The following is a 25,848-nucleotide window of genomic DNA, read 5'->3' as shown; positions in this document are numbered from 1 at the left end:
AATAAGATGTTCTGGAGATCAAGTCCCAAATGCAATGATGCGGACAATATCTTTGGATTTTATTATCTTTCCATTATCACTACGTTCACGTGCGACTGCCCAATTCCCCGCAGTTCAATTCATAAGTAACTCCCAAAAGGTGCTAGAATCTGTGAATCACTACACTTTCTTTCCATTTGCTCATGAGCAAGATCAAAGAACTCGATAGGGCTCTCTATTGCTACTTAATACAGGAAAGTTTCATATTACCGTCTCTTGATATCACACCTTCAATCTTTTTGTTGCTGAACCTCAAAAGTTTCTAGGGTCCCCGTTGAGCGTGGAGAAAGCACAGACAAAATCCGGCCCATCAAAACAAAGCGGGCTAGCTTCATATGCCGAGGCGGGTCATTCAGCGTCTTTCATTTTGACCAAGATACCATTAGAAAGGGACATAAATCATCTGTTGCCAATCTCAACCACGCGAAAATCATGCGCAAGTCGTAACAGTTCATCCCAGACTTATCCTGACTATCTGCGGCCTTGAGCCTCGATACCTACCATCGCCATGAACACTCGACCAGCTATCGAGAGCTCGAGTAATCCGGTCAGCCTTGCGGCGAGCTTCAACTCAGACGCCAGTTGCTTTGCTGTTGGACTCGACACGGGCTTCTGCAGTTCGTTTACTTGCTCTTAACAAATCTGGAACCAGACTAACATCTTGTATAGTCTTTAACTCGGATCCATGCCAGCTGCGAGTCTCTCGAGGTACGCCCCAGACCATGATTCACAATGGCGCAAGCTGAACATCACAGATTTCAACGCCGGGATAGGTGCCGCTCAAATGCTTGGGAAAGCCAATTTCATTGCACTCATTGGTGGTGGTAAACTTCCCAAGTTCCCGCAAAATAAAGTTAGTAACGACGAGGCTTCCTTAGATGCTTGCTGATGCTGCTACAGGTCATTATTTGGGACGATGCAAAGCAGAAAGTTGCTATACAACTACCCGTCCTTACTGCGGTCCGAGGAGTTCGACTTTCGAGAAGCCATATAGTGGTTGCGCTTCAGAACAGTGTCCGGGTCTACAAATTCCAGAGCCCGCCAGACCTTTGGGCCGCCTTTGAGACTGCTGACAATCCTCTTGGTCTTTGTTGTCTGACCTCGAAGACGTTAGCCTTCCCTGGAAGAACACCCGGACAAGTTCAATTAGTTGAATTGTCATCAGGGAATGTTAGCATCATACCTGCTCATGGTTCATCTCTACGAGCTATTGACATCAGTCAAGATGGCGAGGTCTTGGCTACTGCGAGCGAAACTGTACCCATTCCTCAAATACTTTCAAGCTTCCCTCACTAACCTCGATCAGGGCACCTTAATCCGTGTTTTTGCCACCAGCAATTGCGCTCGTATAGCAGAGTTGAGACGTGGTGTCGACCACGCTACCATCTTTGCTTTGGCTATTTCACCATCCGGGCAGCTCCTAGCTGTCACTTCGGATAAATCTACTCTTCATATATTTGATGTCCCTCATCCATCCAAACCTGTACGAAATGAGACAACCAATGCGAATCGAAGACTCACGACAATGGGCAACGGAGGAGGAAGCCCTGTTCTGAGTGACAGTGACACTAGCCAGAAATGGGGAATACTAGGACGAATTCCTTTACTACCTCGAGTCTTCTCGGATGTTTACTCCTTTGCGTCTGCTCACTTTGAAATCGGAGATGAGCTCTTATATGGAAGCACAACGCCTTTGAATAGCGAAGCGGCTTTCCGACCACCAAAAGGTATCATCGGTTGGACTAGTGACCATAGCATCGTCGTGGTTGGAGCCGGTAGAGATGGCAGATGGGAGAAGTTTGTCATCGCTGAGGGTGAGGATGGCAAACGGTATTGTGTCCGAGATGGATGGAAGAGGTATCTCGGTGCAAATTGATGCTTCTTGCACATATCAGTCTCATTTAGCGCGGCGTACGGGGTTTGGATCACACGGTAGAGTATTGAAGGATATGGGCATATTTGATTTCTGGGAGACTGTTTTTGGCGTGGCTTTTGAGCATTTAGATGTCCATGGGGGACTGCATAGCAGCTGCTGAAGAGCATTCTATGAATCCATTTCTGATCTATACAACCCATGCTGGGTAAGGTCAAGAGAATCACTACCTCCGCCGGTCTCTTGTCCTATCATGTTCCCGCTCTGTCCTTCTGGGAGATTCTCGGCGTCGACTCCTGTGCTCATCTCCGTGACGGCCTCCTGACTCGGACCGTCTTCTATACCTAGGTCTTGTTTCCAAATATTTCACTGAAGGATGCTCTCGAGACCCAGATCTCCGGCGATGACGATCTTCCCTGCCACTAGAGCGACGAGCATCTTCATCTTCGCGTCCGCCCTCTTCTCTCGTCGATCTATTATGCCGATGTCTATGTTTGTGCGCCTTTTCTGACTTCTTGCCTTTCACTTTGGCTAATGCCAAGGCAACTTCCTCTTTCTTCTCTTGAATCAGGTAAGCTTTCATAGGATCTTCATCTTCGTGCTCTTGGATGAGCTTCGTCAGCTCGTGCTCTTCCTGGATCATAGGTCGTTCCTCCTCGCTCTCGGACTCGTTGGTTCGTCTTCTTTTGCGCCTGCCTTCACCAGTTTCTTCAATCTCCTCCAAATCTCGTGTAAGATCAATACCCGTTTCTGCTTCGTCGTCCTTTTTCTTGTATCTCGTATGATCAACCCTTAGCGTTCGGCCCATCACGACTGTTCCCCCCAGATTGTCGACTGCAAGATCTGTGCTCCGTTGATCTTCGTATTTAAGAAATGCAAATCCTCGAGACTTGCCCGTCTCTTTGTCGCGCACCAAATTGATATAAGTGGGCTCGCCATATTGTGAAAAGATTGTGACTATATCGCCCTCGGACAACTCAAATGGAAGTCCTCCAATGTAGACATAGGCTGTATCGCGATAGTCTGCGTGCCAAGATGCTTCTGGGGTCCTGTAGAGTGTTAGACCAGATACGTAATAGATACAAAGTATACATACACTCCGTTCTCAAGCTCCTTTTTATTCAGCTCCTGAATTTGCCGTATGTTGTTCATGTTGCTTTTTGTTGTGATTGTGGAGGGGGAAGTTCTGCTTTGACGTGAGGTTCGCAAGGCTGAAGAAGTTTAGAAAATGATCGGCAAGAAGTGCCGGCCTCTCGTCCAAACGCGTTTCTGGACATCAAAGTCCCAAAGAAATTGGGACTTCCAAATACGACGCTATTCTAAAACTATTGCAAATGCGTCTGATATTGCAATCTCAAGAACGAATGCCACACCTACGGTAGAACAGATGAAAGCTTGGATCCAACAAGCCTCTTGTATCAACACCTCCTGAGACAAGATTCAATGCCAAAATGGCAGCCACCAACAGAACCTCCACATATACTCAGGTATCGACGTCGAGCGATCATGACAGACCAAAAAGCGCAGATGCTAAGAAAGACATGTGGTCTTCTATGCTTGACAGCGTGGCCACTGGAAAACATCTGCCAGAAAAGAATATCCTCGTCCTAGGTAAGATTGGATTGGCAGTAGTCAACTTGTATTTGGCTAACGTCTTTCAGGAGGGACTCCCGAATCGCAAAGAGAGTTTCTAGAAGCACTTTCTACGGATGATTCAAGAAGGGCAGGAGATCGGCAGAACAGCAAACAGCCCCCTATTGCAAACAGCTTTGCCCTGGGTTACACATATCATGATGTTCTAGACGCAGACCACGAAGGTATGCCTGGTTCTACCTTTCTGACGAATATCGCTCACCAAATGCAGATATTCTAGCTCGCCTCTCTATATACCTCCTTTCGGACCCATCTCCTTCATTTACACCCCTGCTCCAACCACTTCTTACACCGGAGAGTATACCGAATACCTTGATCGTGGTGCTCTTGGATTGGTCACAACCATGGTTCTGGCTTAGACAATTACGAGATTGGATCAGGCTTCTCAGAACCCTTCTAGTCTCACTAGATGGGGATTGCAAGGAGAAGATGGAAGAAGTCATGATCAGTTGGCGGGACAGGGGCCGAGGTGGGAACAGTTTAGATGGAGCAGGCATCAGCAGCACTGCGGACAGTGATGTGAGCTTGCCACTAGGCCCAGGCGAGTGGGAGGAAGCTCTTGGTTTACCATTGTGTGTCGTCTGTCAGAATGTAAGCCGAACCTTCAATTTAAGTTGTCTATTGCAACTGACTCACAGTATCTAGTCGGACCGGATCGATATGCTAGAGAGAGAAAGTTCGTGGAAAGAAGAAGAATTTGACGTTGTCTTGCAATTTCTACGGACTGTCTTACTAAAACGTATTTCTTATTGCTCTTCCCTCCCAACCAGCTGCTAATCAATCCCAGACGGCTCATCCCTGATATACACAATTCCTTCGGTTACCAGTCCCTTGCAGAGTCTGATTCATTCATCACTGGGCATACACTCCCTATTAAAACGGCAACCTCTTAAGCACAATGTCATTGACCGCGACAAGGTCCTCGTACCACCGAACTGGGATTCTTGGGGTAAAATCAGAGTGCTTCGGGATGGATTTGATGTCGAAGCAATCAATGGAGGCTGGTCGCTTGATATCGAGGAGTCCAATGACTTTGCACCTGATTCGCATACCAACGGAACTGAGAGTCAAACGCCAACTAATGAGCATGCACCCCAGGTTAGCGGAGGAGCTGTCGAAGCATTCGAAGAGACTATTCGAGATCCAAGCCTCGACGCTTTACAAGCGACCTCGGCTGAATCCAATGGCTACAAGCTGGAGGTCGACAGTCTTGATACGCAAAATTTTCTTGCTACTCAGATAGAGGTGCTTGACAAGATCAGAACAGGAGCCGACTCCAATGGTATGGATAGTAGCCGTGTAGTCCGAGGACGACAATTATCACAGTCCAGAGTCGATGACGGAGATAGAAGCCCCACAGGTGAAGGGCGTGTCAGTGAACACATTGGTCCTGTACAGTTCAACATGGGAGGCATCCAGGTTGATGCCGATGACATGTTGCAGAGGTTAAGGGTTAGTCAACTCTCTATAAGGTGCTCTATCACACTCTGACAACGAAAATTAGGACCGTCAAAGCTTCCAAACACCAGAGCCAGAAACACCTATGGGAAGCTCTGCCGACGGGAAGAACCAGAACGAGGCTCTAGCATCCTTCTTTGCTGGGCTTATGAAGAGGGGCGGCGGTAGCGCAACGAGCAGTCCTAGACCTGGCGCTTCATAGCACGACTGTTACATTCGGCGATGTTGTATTTGATATAGTTGCTTAGAAGATTGAGCGTGTCTTGAATCCATGGCCTGGAGTTTGGGACCAAGTTACATTGAAATTTGCCAGTGGTTTAGAGAATGATGATGCTGCATGATACCCAGCGGCTTGGTGTAAAAATAGCATTTACTTAGAAATGGACATGTAAGTGGTAGCATTGGTGCCCTTGACTTTATGCTTTCTTGGTATTAAATTGTGTGCTCTATAGTGGTTTTAGAGCTGAGCCCTTCTATGATAACCATGTAGACCAAAATGAATAGACACGGTCGATACTGTACCTCTTTCCACTTCTGCCTTGATGAGATGCACTTTTCTCTAGAACTTGACATCAGGCATTTTCTCTTGTTCCCGATTTTTGCTCTGATAGTGGAGACTTTTCATATACAAATGCTTATTTTCACTTTGGGATTATAGAATTGAACTGCTGAATCACAATCTGATGTTACTGAGCTGTTGATGATGCCGAATTATAATCACCTACAAAACACGATAATACAGGAGATCACAAGACTCACAAAGCATGGACATTGGCATTCACGGCTGTAGGCTAAAGCTAAGTTGTGCTTTGTAGTGAAATTGTCACTGCCGCTGCAATTTACAAACGTAGAAACGATGGCAACACACAACTCCGGACTATGGACCTCTATGTATGTATACCTCTTCAACCCAGACTCGCGGTCGGTCACCTTAATGGTTGATTCACGAGTAGCTATCAAGAGATAAAGCTTTTATTAGTGCCTCGTTAGATGAAATATATTTGTCGAATTCTCAAGCTACAGACCAAAATCGCACTTGTCTAGCAAAAAAAAACTTGGGGTCGAAGCTCTTTCATACAATTACTTGCAAAAGAGCAAGCATGATCTGGTAAGGTAGCACATAGGAAAGAAGCACAATGTCAGAAGCATGACCCATTTTCAAATCAAATTTGACTGTTTAAGTACTCGTACAGGAAAACAAAGGACAAAGGAAACAGTCTGATTGCCACAAACCAAATCGTCAGTCCTGCCATCGTAACTCCGTAAACCAATTCGCTTGTCCCTTCCTTCCATAATAACCCCGACTGCCGATTTAATTTTCAACCTGTACCCCATCTACTCCTCGGTCTTCTGCTCAACCACAGCTTCCTGATACTCTGGTGGAGGGCCCTGAGCAGCAAGGAAACTCTTGACTTCTTCATCCTCACTGGGTTCCTGTTGCTTTACCTCAATGTATTGCTGTCTCTGTCCACGACGGAACATGGTACGCCAGACAAAGACGACAATATGACCTGCGACCATTCCAACAAGACTAGCGGTGATTCCAACCATGATGCCGATGAGGACAGGAATGAACACATGTAGAACGATGCCCTTCAAGAAGCGGGCAAAGCTTCCATGTCGGTGGTGATGACGGAATGGACGGTTGGGGCCGGGACGGCCGTGGTGGCCGTGATGGGGCTTCTTCTTGTGGCCAGTGTGACCAGCGAAAGCGTGTGGGCCGTCGGGACGGGCCTTGGATCCACAGCCCTTCAATTTCGAGAGTCTATCAGCGATAATTGCCCTCCACTTGCAAAGGATGGTTGTGCATTCTTGGCCATTGTCGGTAGGCTTGGAGACTTCGCTCTTGGGTTGGGTCATTTGAGCATCGCCAATCATCAACTTTCCGCTGGGTGTCTCGAGTAGTTTGATCTCCACGCCCGGAAGACCGCTCACGAACTTGTCTCCAACTTCCACAATTTCGAGATGAATGGAAACAAGGTCGAGTTGGTCTTGAGTCGAATAGGCGACTGGGTGATGAACGCTCAGCGCATATCCCAATTTCGGTGTTGAAGTCTGTTCCCAGGTCTTTTCTCGCGTCAAAGCCATCAAAGGTGCTGTGAGAGGTTCCATAAAGACCCCAGATCTTGGGTCGATAGGGTAGAGTGGAAGGCCATTCAACAAGAGCTGGTCGTGATCTTCGTGAGATAGGCTGAAGTTCAGTTTGAGCATGCTGGGAGGCTGCTTCATGTGCATCTTGCCTTGGAGTTCCGGAATGGCAGGACATCCAGGACAATTGATTTCCATCACCCTGGTATCGATAATAACGGCATCTTCGAATGGTAGGGTCTTGATGATGTCGGCGTCTGATGAGGTTATCTCGGGAGGAATGAGGAACGATTGCGATAGCCCAAAGAGGGCCGCAACGGCTCCAGCTTGTGTGAAACGCATGGTTGTTGATTAATGGCACAGGTGCCGATCGATAGAGTGTGTTTTGTATTGATTTCGATGATGTTGATGTCTTTGTGAAGACCTGCTTCGTTGTAGGTTCGGTGGTGGCGACGACGTCAAAGGAACTGGAATGGGGAGATTCCACAGACACGTGATATAGGCTATTTCTGGAGTGGGGCGTGATTCACTGAGTACGGAGAGTGTCGAAGACCTAACGTGCTGAAGTCGGTTGTCGGCGATTCAGCTTGGATAGCAGTGAGCAAAGCGTTGCAAGAGGGGAAAAGTTTGGACCAAAAGGCATAAGGAGATGAGATGAATAGGCTGAAGAAGTCTTTGGATCTTGGTGGCACATTGTCTATCTCTACATGGTTGGTCTACAGTGTTCCATGGAGCAGAAAGTCTCTTGCACATAAAAAAAGATAAACCACTGGTAGGGAGCTCTCCTGTCGAAGGAGCTCGTCAACAACCAAGAATGTTGATGTGCGATGCGCAGACAAAGACACTTGATTACCTTGCTGTATCCGAGTAATAGTTCAAATGACCATGTTAGTTTATATCAGATTGTTGAGTTTCGAAGATCTGCGGATTTGACATCCTCGATTCACAAATGTCACTTGGAATTCAATTGGATTGAAGTTGTTGCGTCCCCCTTTAAATGACAAGGATCGTCACTGCCCCAACGTCATGCCGCATCTGGTCACGATCGAGTGCTACGGCAAGAGAGCTCACAGCTCCTGAGACTAGGAGCTTTCGGCCCTGAGAACACGAAAGTTTCTGTTTTCTTTTCCGTTTTCCTCTGTTTCCTTCACAACGAATTCTGTCTGTCTCTATTATCTCAAGAGACGATTTGAAAGACAATTACTAGCATCCCATCATTGAGTCCGTTCATAACTGTTTTCATCAGATCCCTCGCAATTGCCACGATGTTTCGCACTCAATTACTGCGGCAAGCAATTCGAGCAGGGACTGCTTCCTCGAGACCAATTGCCTCCCATGCAGCTCCTGTGATAGCTTCTGCGCGTTCTATTCACAGTACGACGGCTCTCCGTCGGGATGAGGAAAAGCAGGAGGGGCATGAGGGGTCTTTTGCACGAACAGATGAATCTATCCAGGTGGAGTACCCGGAAGAAGGAGACTTACCATCCAGTGCACCCGTTCAAGGCCGAGGAGGCATGCATTTTAGACGTACCCTCGCTTCATTCTCGCTCGAAGGTAGAGTGGGAGTTGTGACTGGTGGTGCAAGAGGTTTGGGTCTGGTCATGTCCCAGGCGATGGTCATTAGCGGTGCAGATGTTGCTATTGTTGATTTGAACAGTAGGTTCTATGAATCGTAGTGGGGCTTCTGCTGAATATCAACAGAGGAGGAGGCTGAGAAGCAGGCGGAGGAGCTTATGAAAGCATTCGTCAAGGAGAATCCGGGATCAGACAAGTATGACTACTCCATTGATTGGCATTTTCACGGCTAACATAGAATAGGATACCAAAAGTTACCGCACATTATGCTGACGTTTCATCACAAGAATCTGTCGAAGCCGCAATCGCCGAAGTCATCGAGCAACATGGAAAGATTGACAATTTAGTCACTTCCGCTGGGTTCACAGAGAACTTCGACGCAATCAACTATCCTATTGACCGAGTACGAAAGCTTTGGGGCGTTAATGTTGACGGCACATACCTGTTTGCAATTGCAGTAGCAAAGCATCTCATGGAGCGAAAGGCCCCGGGAGCTATGGTTTTCATTGGTAGCATGTCAGGAGCTATTGTCAACGTTCCGCAACCGCAGGCACCATACAATGCTGCCAAGGCAGCGGTGCGACATCTGGCTTCCAGTTTGGCGGTTGAGTGGGCGCATGCAGGCATTCGAGTCAATTGCATTTCTCCAGGATACATGCTTACAGCTTTGTGAGTATTATACTTCATGATCAAATGAAACATGCTAATAAGAAATAGGACTAAGAAAATCCTCGACGACAACCCAGATCTCAAGAAGCAGTGGACATCACTTATTCCTCAGGGTAAGATGGGTGATCCGGAGGATCTCATGGGTGCTGTGACCTTCCTCTCATCGGATGCTTCGAGCTATGTCACAGGTAAGTCCCTGGAGTTCATTGTCCAAATACTATATGACTAACATACTTAGGTGCCGACCTTCGTGTCGATGGCGGATACACCCTCACGTAAACATCTCACGAAAAAGTGTTTGTTGCTGTTGTGTTTGGAAGACCATATAGACTTCATTATTGTTCAGAATGTATAGCGTTTGGAGCGATCTGTTAGAGGATGGGGAGCTTGGCCTCTTGTACGTGTGATGGATGGGCCAAAGTTCAACCAAGTGCGTTGCATGGTAGATACCAAAACGGTGCTGTGAAAGATTAAAGGTAGGGAAAATCACATTTACTTGCTCTAATCCGTGGATCTTAAAGTTGAAGTTTACCAGCAACTTGACCGTGGTATCAATTCTTTTCGCAGTTGTGATAGTCTGATTGTTGTCGTTTTTTGGGATTTACGCAATCCTATACTGTCTTTGTGCATCTCCGATAACTCTCTGAAGTGATCGATCGTGAATTTGGGATCGAGTATTAGTGATAGAATGGCATTGATGTGATTTGGGCACTGTTTCTAACTGGCTATCTATCAGTGTGGGATATAAGGAATTATTCTGTGTTGATTCATGTATGTATAATCATAATATATATGCCAAATGAAAAGCCGGTATTATATCTAGCCTTGAATAAGTTTTGCACTCTTATAGCACTCAATTACATCTTTGATTTTCGGAGGTCGTCGAAATATTGGGGTTCTGGACAGCGCAACAAAGTATCACCGAGTGTCACAATACAGCGTTGAATGGGGGTTTTCGTTACGCGAGGAGGCGCCTCCAACCCGAATGCCGGGACGGCACATGCGGAGGCGCTGAACTTGTGATCTCTCGCTGTCTGGGATCAATCACCATTCGTCCCAAGGATGAGATAGTGGTGCGTTTGTTCGTGTTCGTGCCCAACTTCTATTCCCTGGATGTAACCCCCAATATCGCATTTCCTCGGAAGTATCGAAGCTCCAAGCCGAGGCAGGAGGATGGAGGGCTGAAAGTGGCAGTCGGTGAGGAGTTTCTTATTCCCTTCCTGCGGGCTACCCTTTCTCGGTCGGGGGAGAGTGAGACACACGCACCCAGCATCCATGATCGCCATGCAAAAATGATAGATAACATTTTTTCTCCGACGTCCAAGAAGCAAAAGCCTCGCCAGGGTGGTGCCGTGCCGTTCCTTGCAGTTGCAGGGGGGCTCGTGGGGTGCGGAACTGCTTCTGGGTCAGTGGGGGTCAAGCGTTTGCATACGCTGGAAGGCCAACGTTCTAGAAGGATTGTGGACCATTGGGCACAGTTCACTTGCACATGGCAGTGGCATGGGCAGTGGGCATGGCATGGCGACGGCGGCCAGCATCGGCGACGGTCAGATGATGGTCGGTCTTCAGAGGAAGCCGGTCAGGATGCGGCTGATCCTGGCGACGGCGAGATAGGCAGATACTTTTTGAAGGGGGGTTGAGATTCTGGTATGTAATAGGAATTCACACTTGCCCCGTTCACGATAGAGGACCGCTTAGAGACGCGGGGCTATGTGGTGGTGGTGGTGGTGGTGGTGGTGCTTTGCGATTGAGAGAGAGAGACAGAGAGAGCGAGAGAGAGCTCGAAGCGAGAGCGGGCGAGTTGACTGACTGATTGACTTCAATGTGCTCCTGCTTCTGGAATGCGGTGAGTCTCTTTGCCAGCATCGGATTCGCAAAGGGACAGTGCCACGATGCCGCGAGAGCTCTCAGCGGCCGGCTATATACTGTACAACCACCATTCCAGCTCAACAACGATCCCAGAGCGTCACACGACCGCCGAGAACGTGGTGCAGACGGCGAAGGAAGAGGTCAGCAGCCAGATCAGAGAAGTCTCCTTCAGGCTCGGAAGACATTCCGATGTGATCACGCAAATTGTACAGTACTCTGCTGTAACTCTCCTCCTTCTTCCCGACCCCACCCTTGAACCTGGAACGGATGCCAATTTGTTGCAAGTCAGGACCGGAAACGGGAGGATTGCTGCTGCGTTGGAGGGACAGACCAGACCGTCTGGCTTGTGATCAAACAGATACTGCTCATGCTCATGCTCATGCTGGGCAAGACGGTAGCTGGGGCACTTTCCAGCTGGAGAGCTGGCGGATTTCTGTCTAGTCCGCTGGCCCAGGAGCCGGATGTCCCTGCCGAGCTGGATGAGTTGGCTCGAGGGTCAATACAGTACGTACGATTCAGTGTCACGGTGAGTAAGAACCGAGCGGTGAGCGTGGAAAGGAGGAGCGACTCGTCGAGGATGAATTGTTGACAGCAGTCTTTGGAGATGGGGGAGAATGGACGACATATCAGAGGCGAGGTTGGTCGGCGGCAAAAGATGCATGCTGCAAGCCGGATTTGACGTATCTCAATAATTCATAACGTTGTCTGATATGCGTTGGAGAGTCACTCGAGGCAAGCGACAAGCAAGACAAGACTCTCTCTCTTCACTTGATGCTGGCCAACAAGCAAGCACGCAATGAATAATTGAATGAATGAATAAATAAATAAATGGATCAACGGAACAACCAAACATGGTCCAAGTGTGGTGCCATCGTGCCAGTTACTGACGTACCAAAAGTGTCTCTCCCTGGGATCTTCCAGGATCGTGTTTCCTTCTGCAGCTTATTATTATCCTTACATAGCAAGAAGAAGTAATCCACACTCTGACTCTGACTCTGACCACGAGGCGACAAGAGCGAGGGAGGAGGAGAGGAGACGAGACGAGACGAGACGAGACGAGAAGAGAGCAGCCGCCCAAGCCACCAGGATCATCAGCCTTCCCACGCGGAGGTACCGACGGCGGTATACGGTGGTAGACTCGAGTCCCATACCGTTCAGCGTGCAAGCAGGAGAGCACAAGCCGGAGCAGAAGACCCTGGATGCAGCCAGCAGCAGTCAGACAGCCAGACGAGACTTCACGATCGCCTGCAGCAGCATCCGTCAGTTCTCGTCTTTCTTGTCCAGATCGTAAGTTGGATCTCGCGTGTCGCAGCTGGTGGTAAGTAAGTGGTGTACAGTATTTAATTTGGGCGTCCACGGTCATGGTTCTGGTCGGGGCTGTTCGTGTCGTGTCGTGTCTTGTGTGTTGCTTGCTATTGTCGATGTAGAGTCATGATGACATACAGTATACAGTATATTTTTTTCTGGAGGCGGAGTGGAAGTAAGTTGAGGTTAGGTACTGTACAGTACTCCATACCATAGAGAAAATAAAGATTCGGGTTATTGAAAATTAAACACCAAACAGCCACCAACCCCTCCACATCCCATCCCATCCCATCCCGCAGTCAACGGCGACACCAAGTTCGTCTTCTTCTTCTTCTTTTCTTTTCTTTTCTTTTCTTTTCTTTTCTTCTTCTTGCCTCTCCTCACTGATACTAGAAATCTACGAAGTACCTGCCTCCTTTCGTTCTCACTCTCATCCACATCCACATCCACATCCACATCCACATCCACATCCACATCCATCATCATCCACCGAGGGCCAAGACCAGGACCACAACCAGGCCAAAGCCGGCCCGCGGTGCAAAAGAATATTGGGCCGAGCACGACCTACCCTACCCTACCCTACCCTATAGATATTCTAAGAGTACTAGGTATCCAGGCCAGGCAAGGGTGACTGACCCTCCGCTCCCCCTGGAAGAAGAATCCCTCGATATCCACGGATCCAATTCCCCCCCCATCCATCGCCTCCCCTGCCTCTGCCTCTGCCTCTGCCTCTGCCTCCAACGGCTCTGGACCCGTCGCCGCCCCTGCCCCTGCCCCGCTGGGTAGTGGGTGCATGGTCCTGTGGCCCAGCTGCTTTCGTACCTGGAACTGCATCTTTTTGTCACCGCATCTCTCTCCTCGCGCTCTCGTTCAGTATTCCATTATTCACTCCCGCCTTCACACGCCTTCGTCGCCTCTGACCTCACACTCACCCCTTTCACTCACTCACTCACTCACTCGCTCACCACTCTAAGACGACGAACACTGATCGCATACATACCATTTCCCATTTACCGTCGACCACGTACCTCCTCCTACTTAGGAACCTCTCAAGTCTTCAGTCTCAAGGCTCAATCAAGTCTTCTTCTCGTTTGAGCCCTGGGAGTTGTTCAACACTACCACACCACTCACTGCTCTTGCCTCTCACCACCGCCCACTCACTTACCACTGATCAGTCCTACGCTGTTCAGCTCCTGTCTGTCTGTCCCTACTCTAAAAAAGTAAGCCTCTGAGCTTGTTTGCATTGCTTGCCTACCCAGAAATACACGCCCGCGTCTTAGTCACCCCGTCCACCAAGTCCCAATATCGTCATCCTTGCTGTTGCTGCCATTGCCATTTGGTACTTCTGACCTCCAACCACTCACTAATGATCCTCCGCCCCAGACAATTACACCTCCCGACCAAGCAATACTTAATACCAGCGTATTCTTCAATGTTCCACGGCACTCTGTACGACCTCTAATTACGATTAATTCCCTGCCCGAGTTTCGAGTCCGCACCCATTCGTCTGTCTACCGATTGTCCTCCCAAGTCCCGAGAGCTCGAGTGCTGTCCATATAATCCGCTGTCGAGCTTCTCTATTGTGCCTTCCCGATACCGCCCTACTTTATACGTTGTTCCGGATGTTTACCAGGAGCTTACTATCAGTCTTAAAAAGTTGTACCTTGGATTGATGCAATCTTCTTTTCCTGGTACTTGGTCCTCGAAGCATCTCGTGCAGAAACAAACTTCTGCTTCATCGCACCTTCTTTTCCTGGAACCTCAGAGCCCATTCTCTGGATGCAGCTGCCTTAACTCTCGAAACCCTTTGACGCAGGGCCTTTCCAGGTAGGCTTGCCTGCCTTGAAAGAGCTGCTGTCAACCTCCATTCTCCTTGGATCCTCAGCCCACCTTTCAAGATGGCGTTGATTCTCCCCAAGGGAATTGTCGTCAACTCGCCACACGTGCAGGGTGACATCGAGAGGATAGATGCTGAACCTTTGGACGAAGCAGACATTGCTAAAGTCTGGAAAGGTAGCTTCGCAATCCTCTTCCAGGACCACGAGAGTGGATCTGACACTGAACAGTATACACCACAACTCAGCGAAGACTCCTCGATCCGACAGCAGAGCGTCTAGAGAACTTGTGGTGGCGCATATGGGGCAGTCCTAAGAAAAGTCTGAAAGGGGCAACTGTTGCACGCCTCTTTGCCCAGATCTCCCACGGCCAAACCTTTGTACCACTGAGAGGACCCCCAAATCGGCACGAAGGTAGCCCGCCTTTGGTATGCACCGTCCATTTGCTTCTTCAGACCATGTCGTACTGAAACTGGGAATTTAGACCACGAACAGCCGCCAAGGGCCAGCAGCATCGAGTACCAGCAATATTCGATACCCAGCTCACAGTCGACCAAGTACAACTTCATCGTCTGTGGCATCACGAGCACCAGGATCTATGCCGCACCCCATCTTGAAGAAAACCAGAGGCCCATCGAGTACAGGCCCACGCCCAACCGCACGTTTTATCTCACCCCACGAGTCACAAGACGAAGCCGATCGAGCTTCATCAGTCAGTCCTAATACGCATGTCACTGTCCAACCTCCGTCACCCTCACAAGAATCGCAAGAGCCCAAGACTGATAAGAAATCTGCTGCTGTTCAGACTAAGAAAACTTTTCTAGCATCGACGAAGAAGAAACGGCCTGTGATAGTGAGACGTCAGAGTTCCCAAACCTCGCAATCATCCGCAGACATCGCTGCTGCTAGTGCTGGTAGAGCATCAGAATCTGGACAGTCATCCTCAGCAATTCAGTCTTCTTCTGAACGTACCCCTCCTACATTTACGCAGCAGGCTCGCGGTCAAGCACAGTCTAAATTCCAAGAAAACTTCTCCTCGTCTCTGCAACGGTCTGGTGGAAGTACTCAGTCAACTAAAAAGCAGACTTCACGAAGTACAGACATCAAACGCGCACCACAGCGAGGCAAAGGTACAGAAGTACATACCGAGACAGATCTGGCAGGCGACCCTGGTCCATCGAAACAGCTTCAACGGATCGAAAATCTCCAAGAACATGTTGATGAGTTGTCTGCTGAAGAGCTCGAAGAACTTGAACTCCAAAGAATGCTTCTGGAGCAGGCGAATGCACGGGTTCGAAAACAGTCACAAACTACTCAAGCTACTCAAACGCCTTCTCTTTCAGAATCTGCCCACGAAGGACTACGCATAGTACATAACTCACTTAGGTCAAGGCCGAGTGCATCGCATGGTACCGAAGGACCAAGCGCCATGGGTCTTTTACAACACGATGCGAAAGGTGCTACTAGTGCAGCGCCTACACTTACGGATGCCAGTGGACACGTCAACCTAGGCAGTGTTGGCCATCAGCAAGGCCGGTCTTTAGATAGCAATGTGTCTAGAACAGCAGGTAAAGGCAAGGGACGAGATCCGGACGAGGTACAACGAAATTCAATGTTTGCGAAACGGCCAGTACAACCAGTACAATTACCATCGAGCCCGGACACCAGCGGACCATTGAGTCGAAGCAAGAGTCAACTGACTCTACTATTGGAGAAAGACCGAGAGCGAGGTGGTGGAAAGAAGCCAGATAAGGAGCAAAGTCAAGGAAAGAAGAAGTGAAACAGCGAATTATTATCTAATTGTGTCTTATATCGAAGGGCATAGTACGGGATGGTGTTAGGGCGGAAAAGCATCTGAGCGATTTTTTAAACATTCACGACTGCTAGTTGTATCATAAGGGCTCGGGTCTGGGCTTCATGAATAGTTGTTTGAAGTTTGCTGTTGGGAAGAGGCGGGCATGGACCATTTGCATGGCTATGGCGTTGAAATGCTCTGGACACCAGAATTCTTCAGGGAATCTAAGAAATGGCATGTATGTATATTGAACGTACTTTGCTTCGCAGTATATGATGAGATAATAGCATAATTCAAATACAGTTCACCTACCTACTTTGATGTAGAACAACAAATACACCATATATCTGTCACTGTGATTAAACACGAGAAGGCTAGGGCCAATGTACTTAGAGCAGAGATTCTGTGATCCCAAGATCCGTTCCCCCTGGTCCATCCCTGCATCGAGCCTTTGATGTTCCTGTTCCCCGCTCTGGCGGCTGTGGGGGCGCAGCAGGCCCAGGGGTGGGAAAGAATACATTGCTTCTCATCATACGAGCCAATTTCCTATGAAGTCAACCTCGAGTTGTCTTGGCAATAAGTTTTTCAATGAGTTATGCGAACATTCGAGTAAGCTGTCTTGAGAAGTCTGAGCCTGTTGGAAAGGATATGATGCAAATATAAATGCCAAGTCAGTGACGTTGGAAAGTTCAAACATCAATTGTGATTTCAATTGGGGGGTTCACGATGTTGGTTGTATTAACCGTTTCATGAGTACCAACAGACTGTGCCGCACCAGGCAGAATTCTAAATTGAGAATATGAAAGTCTGCGCCTCCATCCTTCGTTCTTGGAACCTCTACTTCTTAACGATCTAAGTTTCCACGTCCTCCCAGTCTATTCCTACCTTTACAAGAAACTAGCTGCACGAGAGAAACGGCAAGAAACAATGGTATTCTTCTTCCTCTCCCTCCGCGAATCCGGGAGCCGCATCGAACCCGACATCCTCCCCACCTCAACCTCTACCTCTGCTAGTCTCCTCCCGAAAGCCCCCCCGCGCTGGCAAGATTCCGAGTTCCAGGACTACATCACGAATTGGGATACATCGGATAAACCAGCGTTGTTTAGACGTGTTGCTTGCATGCTGGCGCTAGTGCTGCATTTGCCGATCAATGGTATCAGTATCTTGAGTTATGGGATCAGCTTTTGGTTGTTTATGGGGATTGTGATTAGTGTGTTGAATTTGGGGGGTGTGGGGTGGGCGTTGTGGAAGTTGGATACTATGAGAGGGGAGAGGGTGTTTTATGGCAAAGTGTGAGTTCCTTGGATTGTTGAGTGGAGGGAGGAAGTGATTGCTGACGAGAAATAGGTTTCAGAGGAAACATTTTGACTATGTGATTCTTGGGTTGGTGATCGTTTATGGGTTCTTCTTTGGGATGTTCCTTTTCGTGAGGATGAGGGCTAGTGATTGTGAGTATTGTCAATCTTCTTCTTCAAGTCCAAAATATGGCAAAACCATCTTTGCCATGTGCTTGTGAACAACCAATTAACTTGCCAATCCAGGGGCATGGTTCTTCAGAATTGGCTGGCCTTGTACGATCGCAGCGGACATTGTGTGCTTTATTTCTGGTTGGGTAGCAACTTGGAGGGATGTCAGCTTGGGATAATTCTCTTGATCTCGAATACTCTCGCTCATTGGGAGTCGAAGTGGAGTACGGACAATCAACACGCGGGAGATTACAACGCAAGGGTCCGACTATAACGAAAAACAAAACAAAATGTTGACTCTCGGAGGAAGGTTGTCTTTCATTCGGTAATACCGTGGAGAGGCTTCGGGATCTTCATGCACCCCATGACTCGGAGGCTGAGACACGTGGAAGGTTTCTCTTGTTGGAATTTGGTCATGTGCAGCCTCTGCAGACAAAAGCAAGGGACAATGTCTGAGGTGGAAAGGATGAGCATGTGGGGGCTCATCGGTGCATCTAGAACGAGGTGCGGGGTAATCTGAGAACTTATCTGAATATGGAATTCGAAATCGTATTGCGGACATTGTTCCCATCATCCTTCTGAGGAACATGCTTTTCTGAATCCTGTCTGGTCGGAGGTTGAGATTATTATTCCAGCAATAAGCAACGTAATAACGAAGAAGCAATGCTAGAAATCAATACTACGACAAACCAGATCATACTAAATTAGATCATGAGGACAAGAGAGATGTCCATAGCCACTTAGACATACATTCATCTATTGTCGACGTGTGTCTTCGTTACATTCTAAAGACCCCAAATTTGGTGTCAGACGGTTCATTCTTTCCGCCCAATGCAGCCATTAACCCTAGTCCAAGTACTCGTCGGGTGTGGCTCGGAGGAATAACACCATCGTCCTATATTCATCAGCAAAGAACCTAGCAATATCAAATAGTGACTTACCCAAAGCCGAGCTGAAGAGAACACTGCTTCAATTTCTCTTTCGATTCTCGCCTTTAGTTCGGGATCAACGGCTTTTCCGACTGTCTCCATGACTGCTGTCAACTGCTCTGATCCCATCACACCGATTTTGGCATTCGGCCACATCCATAAGAATCTTGGGCTATAAGCTCTTCCGCACATCCCGTAGTTCCCCGCACCGTTGCTTGCGCCGACAACGACTGTAAATTTGGGTACATTGGCGCAGGCCACGGCTGTCACGAGCTTTGCACCATTCTTTGCAATACCCTCTCTTTCAGCATCTGTGCCCACCATGAATCCGCTGATATTTTGTAAAAAGATCAGGGGTATTTTTCTCTGGCAGCATAGCTCAATGAAATGTGCTCCTTTCAGGGATGAAGTACTGAACAGGATTCCGTTATTGGCAATGATACCAACTTTGTGGCCATAGATGTGCGCGAAGCCAGTAACAAGAGTGCTGCCATAGTCACGCTTGAACTCGGAGAAAACACTGCCATCCACAATTCGAGCGATGATCTCGTGGATAGGTAGTGGCTTTCTTAGATTTGTGCTTGCAATGCCAATCAACTCCTCTGGGTCGTGTAAAGGCTCCTCGTAAGTAGTTCGAGGTGGAAACTCTTTCTTTGGCCAGTTCAAATTGCTGATAGATCTTCTCGCCAGCACGATCGCATGAGCATCATTGACTGCCAGGTAGTCTGTGACACCAGATACTGATGAATGCATCTTACCGCCTCCTAGATCTTCAGCACTCACGACTTCGCCTGTAGCCGCCTTCACCAAGGGTGGCCCTGCAAGGAAGATGTGACCCTGACCATCAACAATGATACTCTCGTCTGACATAGCAGGAACGTAAGCACCGCCAGCAGTACAAGGTCCCATCACAACTGCTATTTGAGGTATTCCCATGGAGCTCATGCGGGCTTGATTAAAGAAGATTCGTCCAAAATGCTCTCGGTCAGGGAAAACATCTGCTTGATGCGGGAGATTTGCTCCTCCGGAATCTACCAAGTATACACAGCTGGCAGTGATCAGTCCCAGCACACGAAGGTACGGAGTCGGGCTTACGGTAGATTGTTCTCCTGAGCAATTGCTTGAGCTCTCAAATGTTTCTTTACTGTAATAGGATAATATGTCCCTCCCTTCACAGTGCTATCGTTTGCAACAATCATGCATGTAACCCCTTCAATGACCCCAACGCCAGTGATTATTCCTCCAGCGGGTACCTCGGCCTCGGGATAGAGTTCGTGGCCAGCTAGGGCAGAAAGCTCTAGGAACGTTGTTCCTGGATCGATCAATGCAGTAATACGGTCTCTTGGAAGCATCTTCTTTCTCGCAATGTGCTTTTCTCGTGCCTTTGGAGGACCCCCTTCGTGAATCTTCTTTGTTAACTCCTCTAGCCGAGCCATAACTTCTCCCATCTGCCTAGCATTTTCTTTGAATTCCTCGGAAGATGGATCGACGACTGTGGGCAGTACAGAAATAGCTTTGGCTTGGTGGGGGGGTGTATAAGCTGCTATGTATCGACGGGCAGCTCGGGGGAGGGGGGCTTGAGGATGAGACTTTGCTGCACGCCGTGAGAGTTTCAAGAGCTCTTTTGAGGTTCGTAGAGCAGACATCGTGTGTAATTGAAGTTGCTGCCGGGAGCAGCAGCGCAGAGATGGTTCTACATGAAAGTCTGACTACTTGTCTGTACTTTGAAGAAGTTCAATTGTCGATTTTCGGATAGTCTCGGCTATATGCGGATGCGGAGCTGACCCTTGCTCCATGCGGGGAAGGGATTAAAGCAGGGCAGGGGTCTTGGACATGCAAGGCTTCTTCTTCTCACAAAGCCGAGCTCTTCTTAAGAACAACCATGTAGTCACCTTTCGCTACTTGTACGGAAGAGAACTCTACAACATGTCGACAGCAAGGTGTTTTCGGTCAATGGTAGCTCGACCTGCGTTACGCTCTTACATCAAGCCTCAGATTCTGCCATTATCCATTCAAACTCGGCATGCTTCTTCGAAACATCCGAAAGGCTTCGAGTCGCCTTCTTCCTCCGACCTCGACGAGCTCCGAGAACGAGTACAAGAGTTTACGAGGAGAGAGATAACAGAAGAGGTGGCATCTCATACCGATAAATCCAATGCCTTCCCGAATGACATGTGGCAGAAGCTCGGTGATGCGGGGTTTCTGGGAATCACTGCGGATGAAGACGTTGGTGGACTGGCAATGGGATACCAAGCTCACTGTGTGGTAATGGAAGAAATCTCACGAGCTTCAGGCTCGATCGGACTCAGTTATGCAGCACATTCGCAATTGTGTGTCAACCAATTGCAATTGAATGGCAGTCCAGAGCAGAAGCAAAAATTCTTGCCCGGTCTGATCGCTGGTACCAGCATTGGTGCACTCGCAATGTCGGAAAGTGGAGCTGGGAGCGATGTTGTTAGTATGAGGACTACGGCTAAGGCCGTCGACGGAGGCTATGTCCTTAATGGTACGAAGATGTGGATCACGAATGGGCCTGACGCGGATGTAATCGTGGTATATACTAAGACCGAGCCTGACAAGGCGTCGAAGGGCATCACTGCGTTCCTGGTGCAGAAAGACTTTGAAGGGTTCAGCTGTGCGCGAAAGCTGGATAAAATGGGCATGCGTGGAAGCAACACGGGAGAACTAGTGTTTGATGGTGTGTTTGTGCCAAAGGAGAATGTCCTGGGCGAGATCAATCGTGGTGTCAAAGTCTTGATGGAAGGCTTGGATCTTGAACGACTGGTCCTCAGTGCCGGCCCTCTCGGCATCATGCAAGCAGCGATGGATGTCACACTGCCATTTACTCACCAGAGGAAGCAATTTGGAATCCCAATTGCTCAAAATCAACTCGTCCAGGGCAAGCTTGCCGATATGTACACCAAACTGCAAGCAGCCAGATCGTATACTTACGATACTGCGAGGAAAGTTGATGAGATCGGTCAAATTCGAACTCAGGACTGTGCAGGTGCTATTCTGTATGCTGCAGAAAGAGCAACGGAGTGCACTCTTGACTGTATACAATTGCTTGGTGGAATGGGATACGTGGAGGAGATGCCGGCTTCTAGGTTGCTGAGGGATGCAAAGTTGTATGAAATAGGGGCTGGGACGTCCGAGATTAGGCGAATGGTAATAGGAAGGGCTTTTAACAAAGAGTATAGCAGCCATGCATCATGAGGACAATGATTGGGTTGGGCATTTCCACGGCGCTCTGTAGCAGGTTATAGCTTAGGGTCACTAGATTCTATAGAAATCTAAAAGGTCGAACATATGTCTCTCGAGGAATAAGATAACCCGCGCTGTGTTGTTGTAGAGTTTGAAAATAGTCAAGGAGGTTCACTTGTTACCTGGATTTCTATGACCCCGGGCTTGATCCTTGGAACACACAGTAATACTTGCGTTGGGGACTCCGGCTCTCTCGGGCAGCAGCAGAGATTCCACACCAAGCAATGGCAGCTCTCGACCTCGACGAATATGTGAGAAGTTCCCTTACTTCCCATCTTACTAAATCGTATCACGGATACCAAGGAGCAGCGGCGCTAATCCTGTGTACAACAGCTCTATTGTAGGCGTGGCGGGAGTCTTTCCAACTTAGTCAAAATGTTCGGCCAAGGACCCAACACATTGGACTCTTGCCCTCTAGCAGAAACTTAAACATATTTGGCTTGGAAAACCCTTCATTTCATGAAGGAATGAGGTGATGCTTCTATCTGGCACTTCGTAAGAAATCCTAGTATTGCTAGAATACGCCTATTAGAAGGGCCACCTAATCACTCATGGGTATAGGCACTTACTGATTTTCCACTTGTGGCAAATGTTTGTTATTTTCACGCAACTTGTCTCCTTCAGTTGTCAGTCAGTAGACGAACATGATTGGAGTGTTGGGAATTTTGAAAATAAGCGACTCGGTTCTCGCTTGAAAAAGGGGTACTGTTTTCGAGATGAAGCTAATCGGAATGATACAATTGAAGACATGGGTCTTCATGTAGTATTAGCTATTGAGAAGAAGGGTATAGACGTTATTCACACAGTTCCTCAGCGCCAGTTCCTGACCAGTCCAAGACCTGAACTCCGTTACCCAGTTGCTTTTCCCACTAAAGCTCTAGAGATATCATGCAAACTCCTTTTGCCATTTGACCAATTGCCTCGTCAAAACATCCATCATTTCTACACAGGAAAGGTCCTTGAAATCTTTTGTTGGGGCCGCTTCTCCACCTTCATTAGATTTTGGCTCGTTCCCGTTCTCGCCGTTAACCTTGATCATTGGCAGCCCATCCGCTATTCCTCGGATAAGTTTCTCCGTCGCCTCTCCTGCTGCGGGTGATAATGACTCGCTAGCCAATTCGAGCTGCGTTCGGGAAATGAAGTCGAGAATGCCTGCGACTCTCTTCTTCATGTCTGCCATCGTTATTTTACTATGACTGCCTTTTGATTTTGAGGGCTTGCCCTCATGATTCGCGCTCTTGTTTCCCGACGCGTGCCCCTCCTCAGTCCTGGCTACATCCCGAGACTGTGACCGATGAGGAGAATGATCATCGTGATCTTGATCCCTATCTTTAGTGTATTGATTTTTTCCTAACTTTCCTTTCCTATTGTTTGGCGGCCTTCCACCCTTCTTGTGGGACGGAGCAGGTACGATTGGTGGTGGAGTATCTGGTGTCGCAACCTGGGAGGAGGTGGGCGGTTCTAACGGTGGGGCTGGGATCTCTATAGCTTTGGGAATTGGAATTTTGGACGCAAGCGGTGCATCCTCAGCGGGGTCTGAATCTGCAGGGTCTGACTATTAGCAAGAACGAATCAACTGAATAAGTCTACCATAACTCACCATCAACCCTTCGTCGCTCTGCTCGGCCCATACGCTTCTGGGCTGCTTCTTTCCTAGACCTCTCTCGCTCTTCCCTGGCCTCTTTCTCCTTGTAATTTCGTGCTGCAGCGCCTCTAATCTTTTTCGCCGTCGAAACTCGACCATTTGTGCCATCATCCGAGTCAGCCTGGGACTCTTGACGGTGCAGTTCGCGAGGGGGCGAGGTCGAGGCAGACGCAGTTCGCTGTCTCTTGGGACCTTCTTGTTTTCTACGAGTGGAAGTTATTACCAATTCCATTCGAATATCGGACAGACTTACTCTTCGCTCTCACTTCGACCTCGTTTTCCACGCTTAGTGCCTCCTCCATCAGTGCTTTCACCACTCTTCTCTCCTTTGCTAGCCTCGATCGCTCGTCGTAGCTGTTCCTCCTCATCATAAGCAGCATCTCTACTATTCATCGTTGATCTTCTTTTGGCGCTCTGGAGACTGGAAGATGGTCGACCACTCTTACTGCCTCGGGGTGATCTTGTGCCATCTTTCGAAAAAGATGCTGCTCTGGAGGTTGTTCGAGACAAGCTTTGGTAGAGAGGAAGGTAATGAGAGTATCGTTGACTACGTTTCATCATGTTAGCGATTTATTTTCGAGATATGTATGTGTAGTAGAGTTCGTAGTCAATGATGTGGTACATTTGAAGGAGCCAGCCTTGTGAGACTTGATCTGCGCCACCCTCTCGCGTCGGGGCTGACAGGTCGGATGAAATTGAAGCATTGAGAAATGTTTGAGTAGAACAAATCGAACCAACGTACCCATTAGGAGCTGTAAATATCTTGTGTAAATCGCTTCGACATTCCTCGCAGAAATATTCATCGGGACTTGTGTCTTCGTTCATGATTCCAACGCAACCGCCATGTTGCCAAACCTTGCACATGTCGCATTGCAAGAAAAACCCAGCCAAGTCCTCTGTGAAGTCTGCTGGTGTGATTAAAGGTTCCTCAATTCCCTCCTTGATTCCATGTTTGCTGTCTTCTTCGCCAAGCTGTGGAGGGCCTGGGTACTCGTCGAGGCCACAGATGCACCGGACAGCTTCGTCCTCCTCTCCACCTTCCTCTGCGCCATTCCCCATTTCAACCTGCGCAGCTTGTGACTTCGATGATTTGGGTTGCTCTTCAGCTCGACCACGTTTTCGACGTGTTTGAATGGTGTCGTCCGGCGCGATCGCGATCGACTCGTCGGGTGGCTCTGAGGACAAGGAAGCCGAGGGAGTCGACTTCCTGGGAGATTCGGCCTTGTTATGTGATCGAGTAGCTCTATCGCCTCGCCCGGATGAGTTAGAAGAGGCAGACGAGTGGTATGAATTCGATTGCAGTGATTGACTCCCTCGAGCAGCCCTTGAGGAGCGCCTCGCGGTGTCCATTTTGGTGGCGAGCTAATGAGGACCGCTCGAAAGTATGTTCCCTCGCAGATTACACAGCCAATTGCTGGGTTGATTTGGACGTGTTCGTGGTTGCCAGAGTTGGATTGGGACCGGAGTTGACTTCGAGCCCAAGACAAGCAGGAAAGCTTCGCTCTTCACGCTCCCCAGAGAAGAGGGAGACGCGGGAAAAAGATCCCAAATTGAGACTGAAGACGTCCCTCGAGTCTAGAGCGCGTCCGGGAAATCTGCGACGGAAGAACGAATGACTAGGCAGCTTGGGGCGAGCATGACGGGCGGGTGGTGAAGGTGGAGGAGGAAAATGAGTGCCGCTCTCGAGAATGGACTGGGAGCTTTTCTCAGTACAATCCGCGAGAGCGGGGACCGTGAGCTACGTTCACCTTGAGGAACCTTTTGGGCCATATCTGGCGTTGGGGAAATCTCATTACAAATACATCCACAGCAGCTTTTGGCGGTCAGAGCTGTTTGGAGCACCGTACATCATGTGGACTCCCGATTTCGTCTAGCTTAGCTCGTTGGCACATACATACATCCATCGTTCATTGACTCTCTATTGCTAAACACCAACTGGCTTGCTGTTGATCTAATTGTTCTCCTCCCATTGACGAAACCCTTTTGGATACCCACTCGGGTTTTGCTTCTGTATCTGCTACGACTGCTGGACCTCAGCTCCTGGGGCCCTATCAATCTGAGGTACGATGAATCTCTCTTCATACATACGAATGCCCGAATTCGAATTTGGAGATGGCTGCGGCGTTGGACCAAGTGGCTTTTGCTTTGGGGGAGATGCAGCACTCCTATCTTAGGGGTCATATTTATCTGTGTCCGGACGCTAGCTGATTTGTTGTCTCGTAGCAACAGAATAGGAGAGAACGAGAGAAGAAGCAATTTTATTTCTCAGGCCAGGGCATTCGAAGCCAGATTATAATTACATCCTGTACACTTTGCTGTAGGAGACGTTTGGATTTCCTGGCAGGCGTCCTGCTATGTCGGCACCAGTACTGGGTATGCTATTGT

At 48.6% G+C, this 25,848-nt stretch overlaps 11 protein-coding genes across 11 annotated transcripts; 7 read left to right on the top strand and 4 right to left on the bottom strand.

Moving 5' to 3' along the window:
- The first annotated feature begins 416 nt into the window (after positions 1-416).
- LY89DRAFT_690253 (SVP1-like protein 2) lies at positions 417-2,114 on the top strand. Its single transcript, XM_018216059.1, has 5 exons — positions 417-656; positions 709-747; positions 795-892; positions 940-1,296; positions 1,346-2,114. The coding sequence occupies exons 1-5, from the start codon at positions 548-550 to the stop codon at positions 1,913-1,915; spliced, it is 1,173 nt and encodes a 390-aa protein (XP_018064215.1). The 5' UTR covers positions 417-547; the 3' UTR covers positions 1,916-2,114.
- LY89DRAFT_278917 (uncharacterized protein) lies at positions 2,027-3,133 on the bottom strand. Its single transcript, XM_018206440.1, has 2 exons — positions 3,009-3,133; positions 2,027-2,961 (listed from the first exon to the last, which is right to left on the bottom strand). The coding sequence occupies exons 1-2, from the start codon at positions 3,062-3,064 to the stop codon at positions 2,139-2,141; spliced, it is 879 nt and encodes a 292-aa protein (XP_018064214.1). The 5' UTR covers positions 3,065-3,133; the 3' UTR covers positions 2,027-2,138.
- On the top strand, positions 3,082-5,422 carry LY89DRAFT_788095 (uncharacterized protein). The gene is made up of 6 exons (XM_018223134.1): positions 3,082-3,523; positions 3,574-3,729; positions 3,777-4,156; positions 4,211-4,304; positions 4,353-5,017; positions 5,070-5,422. Exons 1-6 carry the CDS (start codon positions 3,364-3,366, stop codon positions 5,223-5,225), a joined length of 1,611 nt encoding a protein of 536 aa, XP_018064213.1. The 5' UTR covers positions 3,082-3,363; the 3' UTR covers positions 5,226-5,422.
- Positions 5,423-6,358: 936 nt separating this feature from the next.
- On the bottom strand, positions 6,359-7,453 carry LY89DRAFT_740920 (uncharacterized protein; the record flags this gene model as incomplete). Its single annotated transcript, XM_018220651.1, has 1 exon — positions 6,359-7,453. One exon carries the CDS (start codon positions 7,451-7,453, stop codon positions 6,359-6,361), a length of 1,095 nt encoding a protein of 364 aa, XP_018064212.1.
- A 923-nt stretch (positions 7,454-8,376) lies between these two features.
- Positions 8,377-9,634, top strand: LY89DRAFT_597445 (NAD(P)-binding protein; the record flags this gene model as incomplete). The annotated part of the gene is made up of 5 exons (XM_018209979.1): positions 8,377-8,767; positions 8,813-8,882; positions 8,930-9,355; positions 9,404-9,543; positions 9,594-9,634. The coding sequence occupies 5 exons, from the start codon at positions 8,377-8,379 to the stop codon at positions 9,632-9,634; spliced, it is 1,068 nt and encodes a 355-aa protein (XP_018064211.1).
- A 1,613-nt stretch (positions 9,635-11,247) lies between these two features.
- LY89DRAFT_676003 (uncharacterized protein) lies at positions 11,248-12,754 on the top strand (the record flags this gene model as incomplete). The annotated part of the gene is made up of 6 exons (XM_018213550.1): positions 11,248-11,508; positions 11,583-11,750; positions 12,123-12,483; positions 12,537-12,546; positions 12,677-12,704; positions 12,746-12,754. The coding sequence occupies 6 exons, from the start codon at positions 11,248-11,250 to the stop codon at positions 12,752-12,754; spliced, it is 837 nt and encodes a 278-aa protein (XP_018064210.1).
- Positions 12,755-13,977: 1,223 nt separating this feature from the next.
- On the top strand, positions 13,978-16,304 carry LY89DRAFT_278679 (uncharacterized protein). The gene is made up of 3 exons (XM_018206438.1): positions 13,978-14,542; positions 14,596-14,792; positions 14,849-16,304. Exons 1-3 carry the CDS (start codon positions 14,428-14,430, stop codon positions 16,142-16,144), a joined length of 1,608 nt encoding a protein of 535 aa, XP_018064209.1. The 5' UTR covers positions 13,978-14,427; the 3' UTR covers positions 16,145-16,304.
- A 682-nt stretch (positions 16,305-16,986) lies between these two features.
- On the top strand, positions 16,987-17,804 carry LY89DRAFT_724232 (uncharacterized protein; the record flags this gene model as incomplete). The annotated part of the gene is made up of 3 exons (XM_018218880.1): positions 16,987-17,451; positions 17,507-17,607; positions 17,701-17,804. Exons 1-3 carry the CDS (start codon positions 17,087-17,089, stop codon positions 17,802-17,804), a joined length of 570 nt encoding a protein of 189 aa, XP_018064208.1. The 5' UTR covers positions 16,987-17,086.
- Positions 17,805-18,200: 396 nt separating this feature from the next.
- LY89DRAFT_657400 (carboxyl transferase) lies at positions 18,201-20,270 on the bottom strand. The gene is made up of 3 exons (XM_018212428.1): positions 19,650-20,270; positions 18,567-19,602; positions 18,201-18,520 (listed from the first exon to the last, which is right to left on the bottom strand). Exons 1-3 carry the CDS (start codon positions 20,198-20,200, stop codon positions 18,404-18,406), a joined length of 1,704 nt encoding a protein of 567 aa, XP_018064207.1. The 5' UTR covers positions 20,201-20,270; the 3' UTR covers positions 18,201-18,403.
- Positions 20,271-20,420: 150 nt separating this feature from the next.
- On the top strand, positions 20,421-21,860 carry LY89DRAFT_690247 (acyl-CoA dehydrogenase NM domain-like protein). The gene has a single exon (XM_018216058.1). The coding sequence runs from the start codon at positions 20,481-20,483 to the stop codon at positions 21,768-21,770; it is 1,290 nt and encodes a 429-aa protein (XP_018064206.1). The 5' UTR covers positions 20,421-20,480; the 3' UTR covers positions 21,771-21,860.
- An 844-nt stretch (positions 21,861-22,704) lies between these two features.
- Positions 22,705-24,813, bottom strand: LY89DRAFT_597822 (uncharacterized protein; the record flags this gene model as incomplete). Its single annotated transcript, XM_018209998.1, has 4 exons — positions 22,705-23,354; positions 23,419-23,666; positions 23,717-24,010; positions 24,206-24,813. 4 exons carry the CDS (start codon positions 24,811-24,813, stop codon positions 22,705-22,707), a joined length of 1,800 nt encoding a protein of 599 aa, XP_018064205.1.
- Positions 24,814-25,848: the final 1,035 nt, after the last annotated feature.

The sequence above is a fragment of the Mollisia scopiformis genome, assembly GCF_001500285.1.
Source record: "Mollisia scopiformis unplaced genomic scaffold LY89scaffold_28, whole genome shotgun sequence".
Lineage (NCBI taxonomy): Eukaryota > Fungi > Ascomycota > Leotiomycetes > Helotiales > Mollisiaceae > Mollisia > Mollisia scopiformis.
Note: the sequence above shows the minus strand (reverse complement) of the source record. Positions and strands in the feature narration are given on the sequence as shown.

Coding starts and splice junctions, on each gene's coding strand:
- LY89DRAFT_278679 (XM_018206438.1), top strand. CDS start 14,428: ATGGCGTTGATTCTCCCCAAGGGAATTGTCGTCAACTCGCCACACGTG. Junction 14,543..14,595: donor CATTGCTAAAGTCTGGAAAG/GTAGCTTCGCAA, acceptor GACACTGAACAG/TATACACCACAACTCAGCGA. Junction 14,793..14,848: donor ACGAAGGTAGCCCGCCTTTG/GTATGCACCGTC, acceptor CTGGGAATTTAG/ACCACGAACAGCCGCCAAGG.
- LY89DRAFT_690253 (XM_018216059.1), top strand. CDS start 548: ATGAACACTCGACCAGCTATCGAGAGCTCGAGTAATCCGGTCAGCCTT. Junction 657..708: donor ACTCGACACGGGCTTCTGCA/GTTCGTTTACTT, acceptor CATCTTGTATAG/TCTTTAACTCGGATCCATGC. Junction 893..939: donor CCAAGTTCCCGCAAAATAAA/GTTAGTAACGAC, acceptor ATGCTGCTACAG/GTCATTATTTGGGACGATGC.
- LY89DRAFT_278917 (XM_018206440.1), bottom strand. CDS start 3,064: ATGAACAACATACGGCAAATTCAGGAGCTGAATAAAAAGGAGCTTGAG. Junction 2,962..3,008: donor AAGGAGCTTGAGAACGGAGT/GTATGTATACTT, acceptor AACACTCTACAG/GACCCCAGAAGCATCTTGGC.
- LY89DRAFT_657400 (XM_018212428.1), bottom strand. CDS start 20,200: ATGTCTGCTCTACGAACCTCAAAAGAGCTCTTGAAACTCTCACGGCGT. Junction 19,603..19,649: donor GCTCAGGAGAACAATCTACC/GTAAGCCCGACT, acceptor GATCACTGCCAG/CTGTGTATACTTGGTAGATT. Junction 18,521..18,566: donor TCTCTTCAGCTCGGCTTTGG/GTAAGTCACTAT, acceptor TGATGAATATAG/GACGATGGTGTTATTCCTCC.
- LY89DRAFT_788095 (XM_018223134.1), top strand. CDS start 3,364: ATGGCAGCCACCAACAGAACCTCCACATATACTCAGGTATCGACGTCG. Junction 3,524..3,573: donor AAAGAATATCCTCGTCCTAG/GTAAGATTGGAT, acceptor AACGTCTTTCAG/GAGGGACTCCCGAATCGCAA. Junction 4,157..4,210: donor TGTGTGTCGTCTGTCAGAAT/GTAAGCCGAACC, acceptor CACAGTATCTAG/TCGGACCGGATCGATATGCT.
- LY89DRAFT_690247 (XM_018216058.1), top strand. CDS start 20,481: ATGTCGACAGCAAGGTGTTTTCGGTCAATGGTAGCTCGACCTGCGTTA.